At 39.8% G+C, this 16687-nt stretch overlaps 1 protein-coding gene across 9 annotated transcripts in view; it reads right to left on the reverse strand.

Annotated features, from left to right (window-relative positions):
* Nucleotides 1-16687, reverse strand: part of DACH1 (dachshund family transcription factor 1) — a 453297-nt gene that overhangs the window by 24884 nt on the left and 411726 nt on the right. For 6 of the 9 annotated variants that reach the window (XM_075128932.1, XM_075128936.1, XM_075128945.1 and 3 more), the window contains one exon: nt 15118-15171. The exons of 1 other annotated variant lie outside the window; for it this stretch is intronic. In XM_075128932.1, the coding sequence (XP_074985033.1) occupies nt 15118-15171 (54 nt within the window). Of the gene's footprint in view, nt 1-13209; nt 13277-15117; nt 15172-16687 lie in introns of all 9 variants that reach the window. 2 more of the 9 variants (XM_048852002.2, XM_048852042.2) reach the window with 1 other exon arrangement.

The following is a 16687-nucleotide window of genomic DNA, read 5'->3' on the forward strand; positions in this document are numbered from 1 at the left end:
TTACTGATAAAGGTCTGATGATCCCAGATATATTTCTCCATTAATTTCTTAACTGTCTTCCTCAGGAATGGGGAGATTAGATTCCAGAAAATACTAGATGATGTTGATTGTATCAAGCAATGGTTTTATGAACAATAGCCAATCTAATATATGTTTAAGGGTTTGCAGCAAACTTCTTTTCTTCAAAGAATGCATTGAATATTTTTGTTTTAGTTAGCAGATGACTAAAATACTCTTTTCTAGCTCTTATTATCAAAGAATGGCACAGGGCACAGTTGCAGATGGTGATTCAAGTTTCAGTTAGTGCTACATCTTGCTTATGAACAAACCAAAATCTGAGAAGAAAGGTGATGCACTTGGGATTGTGTGCATAGTCTTTGAATCCTGGGATTCAGAGAAGCTATGCCTGATTTAAATATGCTTCCTAAAGAACAAAAATATGGTAGGACCGAATTCAAGGGAGTAGAAAAAACAAATTCCACAAAGCTTTGGGTATTTGAGAGCATTGTAGATTCCAGGTTAGTTAAATAATCCACACTCTCTTACTTGACTTTGAGAGATTGAACTTTATTCCATTGTGACTTCACTTCAAGAGCTTTAAGTGTCATTATCCAGGACGTTTGTTTCGCCTAACTTATCCTCTTTATGGAGTTCATATTATTAACTGAATCTAGGGTTTATGTCAGCCCATTTTTAATAAGTTGAACATCCAGGGACAGTTCTGCACCTGATGTAAATCAACGTCTCTCCACTGATTTCAACTGAGCTGCACCAAGTTATACCAGTTGAGAGTATGGCCCCTTGTGTGAAGTTTAGATTCTGGTTGTGGGATATGTAAATAATGTTGGAAAACATGTTGGTGCATTTTCAAACCTATGTTTAGCAAAGGAAAGGCTTGACCAATCCTACCAGAAAAGTGAGTGTGTATCATCATTATATTGACATTCACAGTGGTTAACAGGCGATCTGAGCAGGTGCAGGTGGTAATATGTTCTGTTCATCCTGCTAACATGCAATCCAGGGACACAACCCCTGCCAGTATTAATGTGGTGAAATTCTATTTAATTTTGTGTACCTGGATCAGGGAGTTTACATAAGCAGGTCCATAAGGAAATTGGAACACAGAGGAAGGATGGTCCAACTGGTTAGGGAGCTAGCCTGGACTTGGGTTCAATAACCTGCTCGAGCACAATCTTACTGTATGACCCTGTGGAAGTCACTTAGCCTCTCTGCACCTCAGTTCCCACTTGTAAAATGGGAATTAGAGTACTTCCTTACCACTCAGGGTTACTGTGAGGATAAATCCATCAAAGATTGTGAGGCACTCAGGTACTATCACTATAGTGAGAGTGGCCATGTAAGGACCTAAAATATATAGAACAAGTGACCTACAGACTGGACCCTTGAAAAACAATTTAATAATTCTCTTCTCTTAAAACATTTAAACCCTTGCAGAAATCAGTTGTACTGCAGGGAGTTACCCTCAGAACATAAATAATACTAATTTAAGAGATCACTTGAGGCCTAACTAACTTTGGGAGCTTTACAGGGTTAGTATTTTCTTATGGATAATCTGTCCTTAAACAGTTTCTCAAATGAATTATGCTTTCCTTCAGCATCAAGCATGCATGTTTTGGTACCTCCTTTTTTTCAACATACATATTTACTCTAGCAATTGCAAGGGAAATCACACTCTCTTAACATTCTCCAATCTCTCTCATCGTACATAATTTATTCTTCTTGTTTCTTCTTCATACAAAGAATTCCTGAAAGCTTCACAGTGAGAGTCAGTTTTAAACTAAAGCAAAAAAGGAATTTAAATAGTTAAAGTAATATAGAGGGAGTTGGCAAAGATGTTCCAAACAAATGAGGGAGCAAAAGTAAAAGAGTGCTCTAAGGTATGAAGAATTTCAGGGGGAAAAGGAGAAGACCCCAAGAGAGAAAAGACAATCTTATGGTTAAGTCAATGGACTCAGACTCATGAGATCTGGATTCAATGTCCAGCACTGCCACAGAATTTCTGTGAGAATTTCTGTGCCAGGTCAGTCATGTAGAGTAAAAATTTCAAAGCAGCCCAAGTATCTTTGAAAATTAATGTGACTTGCATGCTTTTAAAAAAATTGCCCTACATCTTTTTACCTTGATAATAGTTCCCTACCTAAGAAGCAGATTGTGAGAATGTCCAATACTCTGCCGATGGAGCCATATAAACAGATAGACTGGAGCTGTGAAATGAACGTACAAGTGAGTTTGAGGAAAAGTGGCCAGAAAGACAAGAACATTTCTGAAAATCAGGTGAGCTCTTTGGCATTGTTTCAGAGGCAGATGGGAAGTCAGTAAAAATGATAGAGGAAGAGAGTGACATGGTCCTTCCTCTTGGAGTAAAAGTTTGAGTAAATACTTTTTCACACAGTACATAGTAGACTGTAGAACTCACTGCTGTAGCACGATTAAGAATTTATCAACATTCAAAGAATTTTACATTTATACAGATCACAAGATTATCCTGAGTTATAATCATTAATGCTAAAAAAAAGAGTATTGGAAAGGATATACTCATGCTTCAAGGGTTAAAACAATTTCTCGCTGTTAGGGATTAAGATCAGACTTTTGTGGGGGAGGGGGACACCTTACCCCACATCTCCCTGTTGTGGAGTTTCCTGAACCTTTCTCTAAAGCATCTGGTGTTGCCTACTGTCAAACAGGACACTGGATTAGATTGACCATAAATCGGATTCTGTATGGAAATTCTTATTTCTCTACTATCTAGTCTAGTTTAGTAAATTTCAGGAGGTGAATTTCTTGAGAAAATTATAGAATACATCTTGCTCTGTATTCAGCTATTTCTTGAATGGAATTCCCCTTAGGTATGCTAACTGCATGGAATAACTTGTAACATTTACACTGGTATAACAAAAGTTCCTTTTAGCAGAACTGAGAATTATTATCCTTAATTCATCATAGAGTAAATGGGGTATGCCCTGTCCTGTATCTCAGTAAAACTAGTAACAAGGGATAAGGAACAACAACATTAGAAGCATCTGCAAAGATTGTGTGCATTAAGGTCGTTCTATCACCCAATTGCCATGAATATATGCAAAATAAATATACCCTCAGCATTAACATTGGTGGATGCAGTTTCTTTGTGGCAGCATGCTACATACATAGTAAGTATTGTGCATTTTCACTCTTCTCTTGAAACAGACAAAATTCCACAATTGCTCAATTGGAAACTGAAACTCATATGTACTGTTGTTTCTAAACCCAGCCCCCAAAGTACATTGTGTGTGGTCATGTAACTATGTCTGAGAGGATATTAGTATCCATCGGGGCCGGTAATAGAACTGAATTTGGTTGAGAAAGAAAGTTATGGGGCTCCAAGGAGAGAAGCCAAGTTTAATGAACAGAGACCTCTTCAGCCTCCAACCAAAGCAGCCTGGAGTAAGTATGGGATTAACGCAACTTTGGGAAGGCTCAGTCTGAGCAGGAGAACAAATTCTGTGAAGGGACTAGAAATCTGCTTGCTTGTTTTAGTTTGTTTCATGGTGGGATTAAAGGCACTTTACCAGAAAAGGGATCTAGACTGTGTCTGTTTCTGTTTAGCAGGCTAAAAAAAGACTTTCAACTCCTCCCACAGAAGGAAAAAGCATTAGACAGATTTTTGCTTTTCAAGTTGCTGAAAATACTTTCACTGAATGCTCCAGCCACAGGAGTTCTAGAATTCTGAGTATTTAATTTTGCCATCCTGCTCAGGCTTAGTCACCCTTAGAAGGAAAGGATGCACGGAATGTGGTGTTTATGGGGAGGTCAGTGAGCTAGAGTCCTCATCTTTTCCAGGAACTGAAGCACCTATAATGACCCAGTGACACTATGCATATTCTTTAGGAAAGAATACATCCTGCACACCCATCATTCCTCACAGAAGATCAACAGGGGGGAAAAAAAGATGGATGCAAATAATTTAAGTCAAACCAACCCTAAATAGTGCCTTAGTCTCTTTTGTGCACATTTTATTTAATATTCTTATTGTTCTGAAGATTTGCATTTGACTGTGTTCATGCTTAGTCATTAATTTTACACATGGTACTCTCATACAATTTCAGAATAACTATGTTGGGAAAAAGCCTCTGATTGATTAATCATTTATCTCAGAAGAAAGGCCATGAACATATTTGATTTCAAGCAACTCCACACATACACAGCTATAAAACATGTTGTAAATGGCAGTACACAGCCATTTTAAGTGGATTGTGAAAAAGTTTATATCTGCAAGGCTGAATGAAGGGGCTCTTTTAGAATGCATTGCAGCATATAAGTTACTGTGCATTAACTAAAACCCGAGCATTTGCTTTCTTCAGTGATAAATAACACAATTGTCTAGTTTAAAGTTTAAAGGTGTAGCTAACAATGACCTATGAACACTATGAAACAATAGCCTATTTATAGGTTACTGCCTGCAATCAATACCACCTTTCGTTTAACTTAATCAATGTTGTTTTTAATTGATTAGTTTGAGTTGAAGAGCTGCCAAAATACCAGACTGCTGTGTCAGGGGAGAGAAAAATTTATTATTGTTTGGTTTCTGTGTATTGTAGGATAATTCCAGTATTTATTCTTGGTCAAGAAAAAATGCTGTATGTGAGGTAAAGTACATAATTACTGCATTTTTCCCTCCTGACTGTTCAGGGATCAATGACAAAATACAGGCAAACTAAAAAGAGATTTCTTGATCATCTACTGTATTACCTCTGTTTAAAATTTAAGCTGGAGAGAGCTGATCACTGGGAAGGTGGAGTTGGAGAGAGAATCAGGTGAACAAGGACATTGAAAGCTCATGAGCCAACTGATACAGTTTGTTATGCTCACCTTTTCATTGGGAGTCTAGAATCACCCATTAGGATTGGAACAAAGGTTGAGCACTCCAGTAACTACAGTGACAATACTTAGTTTCAGGGAAATTTCCACTGCTGCACATGAATTAATTCAAAGTGCTGTACTGAGATTAATGCTGTTATTTATTATGATGCATATAATTTCATTGGGTGCATGGCACTATACAGATGAATAATAAGAGCACAACATTAATTCAAACTCTTGCACCCAGCAGACAAAAGGCAGTTGAAGTTTAAGTTAATAATCAAAATGAAATTAAAACATTATAAGTATATTTCACTGCATATGAGATGCAGGCCTGATCCTCAAGTACTGTAAGAAGACTAAACACAAATACAAAAGGATCATGTGGGCTGAAACTTTCAAAGGAGCTAAAGGGATATCAATGGGATTTGGGCACTTATCTCCATTAGACTCTTTTGAAAGTCTCAGTCTTTGACATAAAAACCTACTTTAAGATATTATGTCTGCCATTCAGCATGAGAAAGGAGAGAAGAGAGATGGAGAGAATATATTCATCCTTCTGCCTCTAGGACTCAGTGGGGTATGTGCATACATTGCCACAGATCCACCAATTTGTCTAATAGACTTTGGCATCAGTAACAAGATAGCAGGTATCTCTCCCTAAAGGGCCACTGTGACGGCTTTGCTCCATTCTGTTCCCTTTTTCACATTTCCCCCACAGCTTAATTCATTGCTCTCACATAAAGATGCTAGGACAACACTGGAGAATCCTGTGAAGCTACAAACTCTCTCCTTTTGATTTCTATAGGTAATTATAAATGTAGGCATTGAGTTCAGTGATCTCTCTGAACTTCGGAAATCTGAGAACCAGTGATAGGAAGAAACCTTAAAGTCAGGCTGGGAAGAACTGCCCGTCTATGTCAGGTTGTTGCCAAAGAGTCCTCGCTATGCTAGGATCTGATGTTCCATGCCCAAGAATTTATGTTTTCACTGCTGGATGGATAGAACTGAAATCTCCTTCCTCTGAGTTTCTGTCACATGTGTTTTTAGCTTATGTCCAGTTGAAATTCTGAGACACTGGAAGAACCTGCTGAGGAGCTTCCAAACCAAAATTGAACTTCTGCGACAAATTCATCTTCAAGAAGAAGCCATCCACTATTTTGCCTTTGCTTCATCGGAAACCCTATTTCTACCTGCATGGATCTGGATGAGTCAGCTATTTGTTTCCACAAGCAGCCATGGCATAAGAAGCAGTTGATGATTCCTTGGGAAGTTATCCACGACATCTACACAAAATTCTCCTGTTCTGTCTAGGCTTCTGAGAACTCTGTTTCCAGATACTAGTTTTTTTCCCTTCTGAAAGGCTCAACTTCTGCAATCCCCAGTGTGGCACTCTGTACCTCAAAACAGCACCCTGAAAGCCCAGTACTCACCACGGTCATATAATTATGATATGTTTTGTACAAAGTATGCCTTCTGAGGTATCATTTTAAAAGTCTTGATCTGTTGAACATTAATATCCAATTGGATTGTATGTGCTATCATTGTATGTTGAGTCATGACATTTAGCTATGTGTGTGTTACTGAAATATGTTGTGAGATTAGAAACACTCACAACCAGCCTTTCAAGTATAAAAATGGAGTAGCCAGATGTGCTGATAGCCCATTAAAGGGGAATCCACTTGCCCAGCAACCATCCCAGAAGACTTCTCTGAGAGAGCACATAGACAATGGAGGCTGCGTGACCAACGGGTGCGGACCTCCATGTCACAAGCATAGATCTTTCCAAAAAGCTGGAAGAAACTATAAAAAAGGGGAAATTACATCATGACTTGACCTCACTCTCCCCATCCCACAACTCAACACCTGGAAACATGTCAGGAGGACAAAAACTTTGAACTGGGGAGGGTGGTCCTGGGCTCAAGGAGAGGTTTAGCCTGTGTATCGAAAATCTGTGACCTGTTTATACCATCTGGGTGAGACATTGCTTGATTCTAATCCTGTTTAGTTTATAGAACTCAGATTGCAAAAAATTATTTTTATTTCTTAGGTAACCAACTTTGATCTCTTTGCTTAGTACTTATAATCACTTAAAATCTATCGTTCTGTAGTTAACAAATCTGTTTTATATTTTACCTAAAACAGTGTGTTTTGGTTAAACTGCTTTGGAAATCTCAGCTCAGTTTATAAAGGCTAGTGTGTATCCTCTCCAAATCAAGGGAGGGGTAGACTTGGTAATGAACTTCCACTGGTCAGGCTTCTGACCAGGGCAAGAAGGTAAGTCTGGGAAATTAGGAGGAATTGGCTGAAGCCTTTCTATTGTTGGTTCATGAATGGCTGGGAGATGCATTCATCTAACTCAGTTGAGTTTGTCCTTGCCTGTGGATGACTGTGTAAGTGCAGTACCTGCCAGAGGTTTGTAGCTTGCCAACAGCATTACACTATCATAGGGAGCCAAGGTTGCTGAGACAGAGGACTCAGCAGTCCCACAGTTCAGGTTGCACCCTGGGAACCCAGTCGCACTCAGACAGCCCCAGCCCCTCTTTACTAAAAGTCCATACTGGTTGCCTTGAATGAACGATAAAAAACTTGTTGTACTTAACAAGTGGCACTACATAGGGCACAACAGCTTCCAGAGCTGGTGAGGAAGTGTCAATTGAATACCAAAGCAAAACTTTAAAATTATTTATTTGAGATATATATTTACTGTATCTGTAAACTGTTGGTAAGAGAAAAGTCAAGAAAGACTTGGAAAAAAGTATAATAAAATAATCAGATTTTTTTCTTTCCTTAGGAAGTAATCAATATCACAATGTACATACCATTATTGGCATGTGTGGTACTATACAGATGAATGACCCTTCCTCAAGGAACTATGGGAGCAGATGAAATTGCTCTTGGAATTAGAGAAGAGGAAGAAACTGAGAGGAATAGAGACAGTGACCTGAGACATATCAGAGCAGCAGAGAGAGAAGAAAGAAGAAGCGCCATCAGAAGAAATGCAAAAAGAGTGACTGTTAGCATGGGAAGTTAATTTATATAAGGATATCACAGTCACAGAAGCCCAGGGAGAAGAGGGTTTTAATGTAAAAGTAATTCATGGTGTTGAGGGAAGTAGACGATCAAAACATTTTAAAGACAAAGCCCTTAGATTGCCAGTAATTTCAATAAAGATTGTGGACACCATAGATGAAATGATGGAAGAAATAGATCAAAGGAGGATTTTAAGGAAAGGCATTTTAGTTAAATGTCCTACTAGAGGAAACTAGTAAGCAGTGAGACAATCAAAGAAGGAGAAGCCCCATCACTTGGGACATTTAGAACTAGACTTGACAAATCATTAAAACAATCTTGCATTGTCAGGAGATGAGATAGGTGACCCAGAGTAATATCTGTGATAAATTACCTACAATAATAATCTTTTGTATCTCAAACATAAAATTGTGTACATACTGTATCTGAGCAGACTACAGAGATTTAAATTAAGATGTACAAATTTTAGGAAGAAAAGACTGGAACTGTAGATTGAACATTTGAGATTAGTGATCAGGTAGTGCTTTGAGGTGGTTCACTAATCTGAACAAAATATGAAGATAATTCAGATCTTGCCATATTTGTTGTCCATATCTAATAGGTATTTCTTGTTATAAGAAACTAGTAATGTGTTGCAAACTTTGTGGATAATAAAAACTAAACACTAACAAATAGAAATCTCAGTAATTTTTGTTCTTTCAATGTAAGCTGATTTTAAAACTGACCTGGACAATGCACTAGAGAATACATGAGAGGGACCAATCCTGTGATGGTGGGGGGTGGACAAGATGACTTAATATTGAATGTCTTGGATAACTCTAGTTCCTAAGATTCTAATATCAATTATAGTGAATCTTCCTGTACCTGGAGTTCTATAATAAAAGATTTGACTGGTAGCATCACCCATTAGTAAGGTTGCCCAATACAGCCTAATGTAAGGCCCTATCTTCAGTTGCTTATCACTTTGCCAAACTCTACTCAATTGGGCTGAAATTTTCTATGCTGAGTGTCTGCAACAGGCTGACTGACTGATTGATTGATGTTATATTAAATTCCAGCCAGAATGGTTCTGCCCATGTCTAAGATAGAGAAAAATACATTTCTGATTACCTTTTCTTTGAACAGCCTTAGTACCCCCCTTGCTTTGGGACTTGAAATTTGGCAGGGTGTCAGGATTGTGTCTCTTGCTGTCCCTATGAAAATCCACCCAAATTTGGTCAATTTATAAGCCTCTGAAAAATCAAATGCTCTGCAAAGACTTAATAGATGTTAGGAGTCAAAATATCCGCAGATATCATCCTCACTTACCATGATCGAACCCCTCATAGCTCCTAGCATTGACCAAACTTTACAAGGGTCATCCCTACAGAGCAAATGAGCATCTCTTCACAGTTCCTACATGGGACCACACTGCATATGAATCCTCCCTACAGAGTGATTATGCATGCCTCAGCCTATGGCTACATGGGCAAAGACAGACTTTCCCTGTAATGACTATTCCCAGCTGAATCAGGCTGAGTTGGGGACAGGCACTGGAACTGAGAGAAGGGAACCAATCTCTCCTGTGCTCTCAATGAACTTCCTGCTATCACCCAGGCAGCCTGGAGCAAGAAGCTCTCTGATTCGAAAGCAGAGGAGACAAAAGCTGGAGAAGGGGGAAGGGAAAGGAGTACATTGAGACAAGGAGTCTGGTGAGACTAGAATAGGAGGGCAGGAGAGAAACTGGGACTGGGATTTGGAAACAGAGACTAGGACTAGCTGCATAAGGAGACTGATACTGGGAGCTGGGAGGAGAAAAGAGGCTGGGACCGTTTGGACAAGGTGACTGGGAGCTCTTGAGGGGAATTAAGGGGTGACCACTGTGATGGAACAAGGAGCTGGGGAGAGGCAGGAGATTGGAACTGACTAATCAAGGAAAATGGGACAAGGAATGAGTAGAGGGAATGGGTTTGAGGGAGAGGGGAGACAGATCTGACAAGGAGCTGAGGTGTGTGGTGAGAACTGATAGTGGCTGGGCAAAAACACTGAGACAATCAAAGACCTGGGCCATGGGGGTTGGGGGTGGGGGTGAGTGGAGGGAGAATCCAGTTGAGACTGAGGTGGGAGGAGAAGCCTGAGAAGTGGAGACCACAGAGTGGGTAGGCAAGGAGAATGGAACTGGGACAAGGAGCCAGTGGTGGGGAAGAGACAGGACTGGGATTGTTTGAAGGGATGTGGCAAAAATGTTCAACCTTGAGTGGACAGGAGTCGCTGACCATTAGTACACACTCTCCCCTAGAGCTGGAATAGAATCCACGTTTCCAGAGTCTCACCATTCCTGTGCTGTCAGCAAATTATCTGTGAAACCCTCTGGCAAAATGTGCCTCTTGCCCCCTCTACTGATGGTCCACATGGAAGATGACAATTTATTATTCCTATCCATTACTCTATTAGTTGAAGTGACATGGGTCTGAGTTGTGGATCTAAAGGTTCCAGCTCTGCTGATGAGCCACGCGAGTGTCCGTATCATGCCACATGATGACACTTCTGTTTTTTCAGTCTTCCTTTTAAAAACACCTAGGAATTTATATACATAGAATTATGTTAAAAGACTATTAAGGTTGCAAATTCAAATGCTCAAAGGTTGGGAAATGCCAGAATTAAGGTTAAGCCCTGGAAACAAAAACAACAAAACAAGCAAAACAAAACAAACAACCAGGGATAATAATACTTACCTCCTTTGTAAAATACTTTGAGACCTTCTGATACAAATTGCTATATAAGAAGTAGGTATTATTTTTTCTGTTAATAAATAAGGCACAGAGCCATACACTGAATAATGAGTATAAAACAAAATACTGAATAGCTGCTCATTAAGTGAGAACTGTCCATCCTGTGCATTGCATGAGGCCAAGTTTCTGTGGAAATAATAGTACATGATCAGCCAATTAAAGGCTATATCAAAAATGCTTTGCACAAGGGGACTGAATTAAGGTGGCACAGACATCCTTAATTCTGGCATTTCCTAACTTTGAGTTCTTGACTTTGCAACCTTAAAAATATTCTTTGAACACGGTTTATGTTTGTTATAATAAATGCAGTAAAGCACTGAGAAACGCCTGCTCAAAATTTTTACATCAGATATACAATCATGTGAATGTGGTACGTATAACAACACAGTATTTTTTAAGTACACAGGTATCTCAGAAGTGTACTTTTCAAACATTAGACAAGTGTATTGCAAAAGAATCAAACATAAATGCTCATTTACTGAGATTATTACACTCATTTTCATTGTTTAATAATAGATTAAAAGAGTTTCAGATGATTTCAGAAAACAATTCACGTTAGGTTTTCAGTCAAGAGACTAAGAATTTATCTAAATGATTCCCAGTAATGTTAGTGGCAGCTGCTAGCAGAGCCTGTGCCCCCAAAATCTGCCCAATATTTAAACAGCAAAGTGCATGTGTTAAGTACCTGGGATATGCATAGCTAAATCACCAATATATTAGTTCTGTCAGATGATGTGTATGGAAACACTGCATGGGCACTGCACTGCACGGGCTTTGCACTGCATGGGCACTCACAGGAGCCTTCCACCTTGTGCCTCCACAAATGGACATGGTCCTATGACCCTCTCATACTGGTGGCATTACTCAAAACCGCAGTGGGCCCAGAGCTGACTGAGAAACACGTGACACATCTGAACAAAGGGTGCAACTGGAGCCATACCCTCTCGGTGCTCTGAACAGTATTGTGCCTACCTAAGAGTAGATCAACCATGTACATTGCTCCAATATTTCCTGCTGGGCCCATCAACCTCATGCCACCCCTACTGCCAGCTATGGCTTAAAACCACAGTGCAGTCCCTAATGCGTGTTACTTAAAATTATCAATCTGCTCCTAGCAAAGGTTTTGCTCAGCACTAAGCTCATCACGACAGGGAGATGGTAGGAGGTACTGCCTTCCCAACTTCTTCTTGACTGCCTGCCCCATAGCCCTGAGAGCACTACTTCCTTGTGTGACTATGGAATGTGCTGAGCTGGAGATACTTTCTCTGCTCTGCTGTAACTGCTCGGCATTGCCCCCCCCCCCCACTGGCTACCTGACTCAGGTAGTTTCCCGGACAGGCAATGAGAACCCCACTGTGGCTTCACGGGGAGTAGGATAGATGCTCTAGTGAGCCAGTGCACAAGATAGCTCCCCTTCTTACACAGGGTCAGAGAGTAGTTAGGACCATTTCTAGCATCCCTTCACCCATGGTCTGAAAATCAGCCTCCAGATATGTTAGAGAGCCTGGATGAAGGGAGATAGAGGCGATTGGTTTGCTGGGAAGGATTGGGGAAACACAGAATTGATTTGCTTTAGGGGATGAGGGGAGGAAGATGATAGGTATGCTTGATGAGAGGCAGAAGATCCACTGGAAGGTAGAGAATTGGTCTGCTGGGGGGCAGAAGGTCAGTTTGCTGCAGAACCAGGAGATGGAGCAATGAAGAGACTGGCAGCCAGAAGAGGGATTGGAGCATGCCAGCATCAGAAGCTGGATTAATGGAGGAGAGGCTAGACTGAAAAAATAATTGAGGCAGGGAAGCCCTGGGGATGAGCAGAGGGCAAAGGAGGGACTCAGGAAATGGAATGGGGTATCTGGAGACACCAGGGAAATCATGGGCCTGAGACTATGGGACACCAGGGTAAAGAGGATGGACTATTGGCAGAGAAGTGCTTGAGAAGGCATAGGATCTGTATGGAGTATAGCATCTGCAAATGGAAAGGATGAACTGGGAATAAATGGTGAACTGATGGAGGCAGTAGAAAATGGGAACGATATGGAGAAGGCAAGAGAGAGAAAGGAGCCTCAAGGGCAGGTGGCAAGTGAGGAAAGCTTAAAAAAAGCAGGAAAGGTTTGGGAGAGAGGATAAATAATGGGATCTGGCTGGGGAATAGGAAACCAGACCATGTGAGACAAAAAGGGACATGAAGTGAACAGAAGGGGGTGAGAGTTAACAGGGAACCGGTTAGATAATGTATAGTGAACAGGTTTTAGATAATGTATATTGGAAAAGGTGAGGAAAGAGAACTGGGACAAGCTATGTGTGAGCTGGATGGGAATGGAGGAAAAGGGTGGGGGAAAGAAAGTTGGGAAAGGAGAGATTTATAGGGGTAACAGATGCTTTAGAGGGGAAAGAGGCAAGCAGAGAGGGAAAGAAAGTCTAGTGAAGAGAGAGATTTCTGAGGAAGAACAAAAAATAAGGGAGTCAGTAAATTTCATTGTTCTATTGTTTAACAAAAGGCCTGGTAACAAAACATTATATAAAAGTTAAACATTTTTCTGTATGGTACCTTTTTGTGTGGGATGAGGGGGTCTTGGGAGACCTGGTTGGGAGCTAGGCATAGGCATCTAGTGAACCTACAATATGTATGGAGAAGAGGATAACCTGCTTTATTATTTGTTAAAAATAAAAAATAAGAAAGAAAACACATAAAACCAGTGTTGACACCAGGTTTTCAAAAATGTTTAATATGACTGTGTGTCATTAGGAAATATGTGTGTGTGTTTGAGGCCCATGGATTTCAGTCCTTATTGAAATCTAGACAAAAACTAAAAAGCTAATTAAAAGGAGTGTTAAGTACTATACCTGCTTTTAATTTCTTATTCCAATTTTTGTGCTTTTACATTCATACTGTTTTTTAAAATGTTTTTTCTTTCCCCTGTTGTTATGTAAAATAACCCACATAAACAAGAGTGTGAAACTGACTAAAGGTCACCAGTGAAAAAGATTGCGGACAAATGAACTGACCTCTCCCAGTTAAGGTAATCTCAACAATGACAGGTTAAAAAAAATCAGGTTTAAATGTGATTCTTAAGTTGACAATATCCTTTTATTAGGATGCAATTAACTGTCAACTTATTTTTAGAATACGCAGCAATTATTTTATTTATATTTTAACTTATTTTTATTTTTTGCCTAAGTTCTTGGCCTAAACTTTTTCTAAAATTGCACTAGATACTTCAAAATTTGTATTAGCTTTATTCTTGCTTCCTCATAGAATACTCCTGTTTTCAGCATATTCAATATTGAAAATTTAAAAGATTAATGACTGTTGATAAATAGACAGTTGTACCATCCATACTACCAAGAGCTGGACTGGGACAGGGGTGGGAGACAAGAGGCAGCAGAGGAAATAGATTGGGACAACAAGCCCCTGGGGAAGATTGGTACTGGGAAACATTAAGATGGGTGGACACTGGGAATGGCTGACCAAGGGAGGCTGGAACTTAGAGGTGGGATGGGGTGGAAAATGGGGTCAGAATGTCACTGGAGGGAGACTGGGAGACAATGCAGGGAGGAGATACCCTGACATCAGACGAAGAGCCAGATGGAGGCAGGGATGCTGAGACTGAGATCAGGAGAGGATCCAGGGCAGGAGAACTGGGAATGGGTGGGCATGGAGACTGGGAAAAGGAGCTCTTGTGTGGGAGGGAAGAGATTGGGATTGGCTGGTCAAGGAGACTGGATATGAAGGGAGAAGGAAGACTACGATGAGGAGCTGGGGCAGGGAGAGACAGGACTGGCAAAATGAGCTAGAGGAGACACGGGGAAAAGGGGTCAAGCTTGAGGGAAACAAGAAAGGGCTGCAGAGTGTCATTTAAAGCATGGGCGGGGGGTCAGATGGGTGGTGGTCGGGGTTGGGTCCTGCCCCCAGGGGGTGGGACACCCCAGGGGGCCTGCACTCATACCGCAATGGTTCCTGTCCCATAGGGCTAACCCATCCCCCTGTTCAGCCCATTGTCTCTTGCCACAGAGTGCAGCTGGGCCCCTCCCAATGCAATGCCCCACCCCTGCCCTCTTCCTGTCCCTGTCGCTACCAGAGCACCTGCTCCAAGCTGGGCTGTGGTGGGCCAGGTAGGGCCATGGCTTGGGTGCCCTCCCTAGGCTCTGCAGCTAATGGGAACAGGGCAGAAGTCTGTGTGATCATGATAGAAAATTCCCCTCCAGAACCTGGAATTGAATCCAGTGGGACACAAACCAATGATTTTTTTAAAAAACAATAATTGATTATTAAAAATTAAATCAGATGCATTTAAAATTAAATTTGAAATATGACAATCTATGTTAAGACCTAAACTTATCATAATCTTAAAATAATTTAAATTAAATACAAAAATAATATTAAGTACTACATATTTGCTGCCATGTTCTAAAGAATGTCAGATCGCTGAACTAATGGTAGTTATTGGCTAAGTACCTGGAACCAGAGTTTGTTGAAATGCTAAGCCAGCTTTTGATAGCAGACCCTCTTCTGCATGTAAAGAGAGATTTTTTTTCACTTCAGTTTATTCTACTAGTTCAGTTCAACTACAACTAGTTCAAAGTTAAGACCAAGTGGAATTTGAAAAAGCAGGAAAGCTTGTTTTCGTCATCCAATCTACTAGTAAAAACTAGGTTCTAAAATCTTGAAGGACTTGGTGACTAGAAATAATTAATTCCGTTCACTAACTACAGATCTTTCTTTGTTTAAGAAATCAGGTAGTTTTAAATTCCAAATATGTTCTGATAAACTTTTTACAACACTTTTTTCCTTGTGGTTCCAGCACATTTAAGCTAGTTTTATTTAATAAATAAATGTTAAATGCTGTTTTAGTGCATTTTAATTGATTTTGAATTTCCATCCAAATAGAACTTGACACAAATTGCAGAAAATAATCATCATCATCTAGTAAATAAGAAATACATCATTTGCCATTTTTTAAAATAATTAAAAATGTGAATATTAAGAATCTGAATAATTGTATGTTAAGCTATATAATTGCTTAAATGAAAGTGTACAGGTATAGAGTATCCTTCTGGTTAACTAAAAGAAGCACCAAATGTAGTGCAAAGTTCATAGGTTCACAGATTCCAGAACACTATATTTAGAGCAAATCAACATGTTTTAATGGTTGTAAACCAACCTTTCTTTATGAATAAAACATAAAGTGCAAAAATTACTAAAATCTATTATCTAAATCAAAGTTTCCTGCATGTTAATTTACATTTTGATTAAAACTGGTGATTTAAATCACTTTGATTTAAATCAATCCACCCCTGATTGAATCGAAAATTCCTGACTCTGAACATTCCTCTGTGATCAGTAAATATCTGTGAAACCTATTGGCAAAGTGTATTGTTCATTCTTCTCTTGTTGTAGGTCCACATACAGGATGACAATCTACTACTACAATCAGTTAGCTCAAGTAGCGGTGGATCTGAAGGTTCCAACCCCGCTGATGAACCATGTGAGTGCTAATGAGATGCCACATGATGGAACTTCTGTTGTTTCAATTTGCTTTTTTAAAAGCCTAGGAAATTACACACAAACCTACCTTCTCCCTCCACTATTTAAATGAATGTCAAGGGTGCAAAGTCAAGTACTTAAAAGTTAGGAAATGCCAGAATTAAGTGTATGCATTATAATACAGTCTTTTATTACATGATCACATACTAGTTTTATCATGGGACTCCTTCATTCAGTGCACAGGTTAGACAATGTTCCGGGGAAGAGTCAATGTTCTGTACTAAAGGAGGCTGCTATTTGTAGGACATCAGCCTTGTTTATTGCAGAAGTTAGAAAATGACAGGGAATTGTTGAAAGAAAAAGGATGGTCTCCTAATTAAAAAAAAAATGAATGCCACCCTGGAGAACAGGTTTCTATCCCTGCATCTGCCATGGAGTTCCTATATAATGTTGACAAGGCTCTTAAACTAAACTATTCACAGGTGGCCATTAATTATATGTTCTTCATTTTATGTATGCCCAACTTGATATCTCTGGGCTG

The sequence above is a fragment of the Caretta caretta genome, chromosome 1 (genome assembly GCF_965140235.1).
Source record: "Caretta caretta isolate rCarCar2 chromosome 1, rCarCar1.hap1, whole genome shotgun sequence".
Classification (NCBI taxonomy): Eukaryota; Metazoa; Chordata; order Testudines; family Cheloniidae; genus Caretta; species Caretta caretta.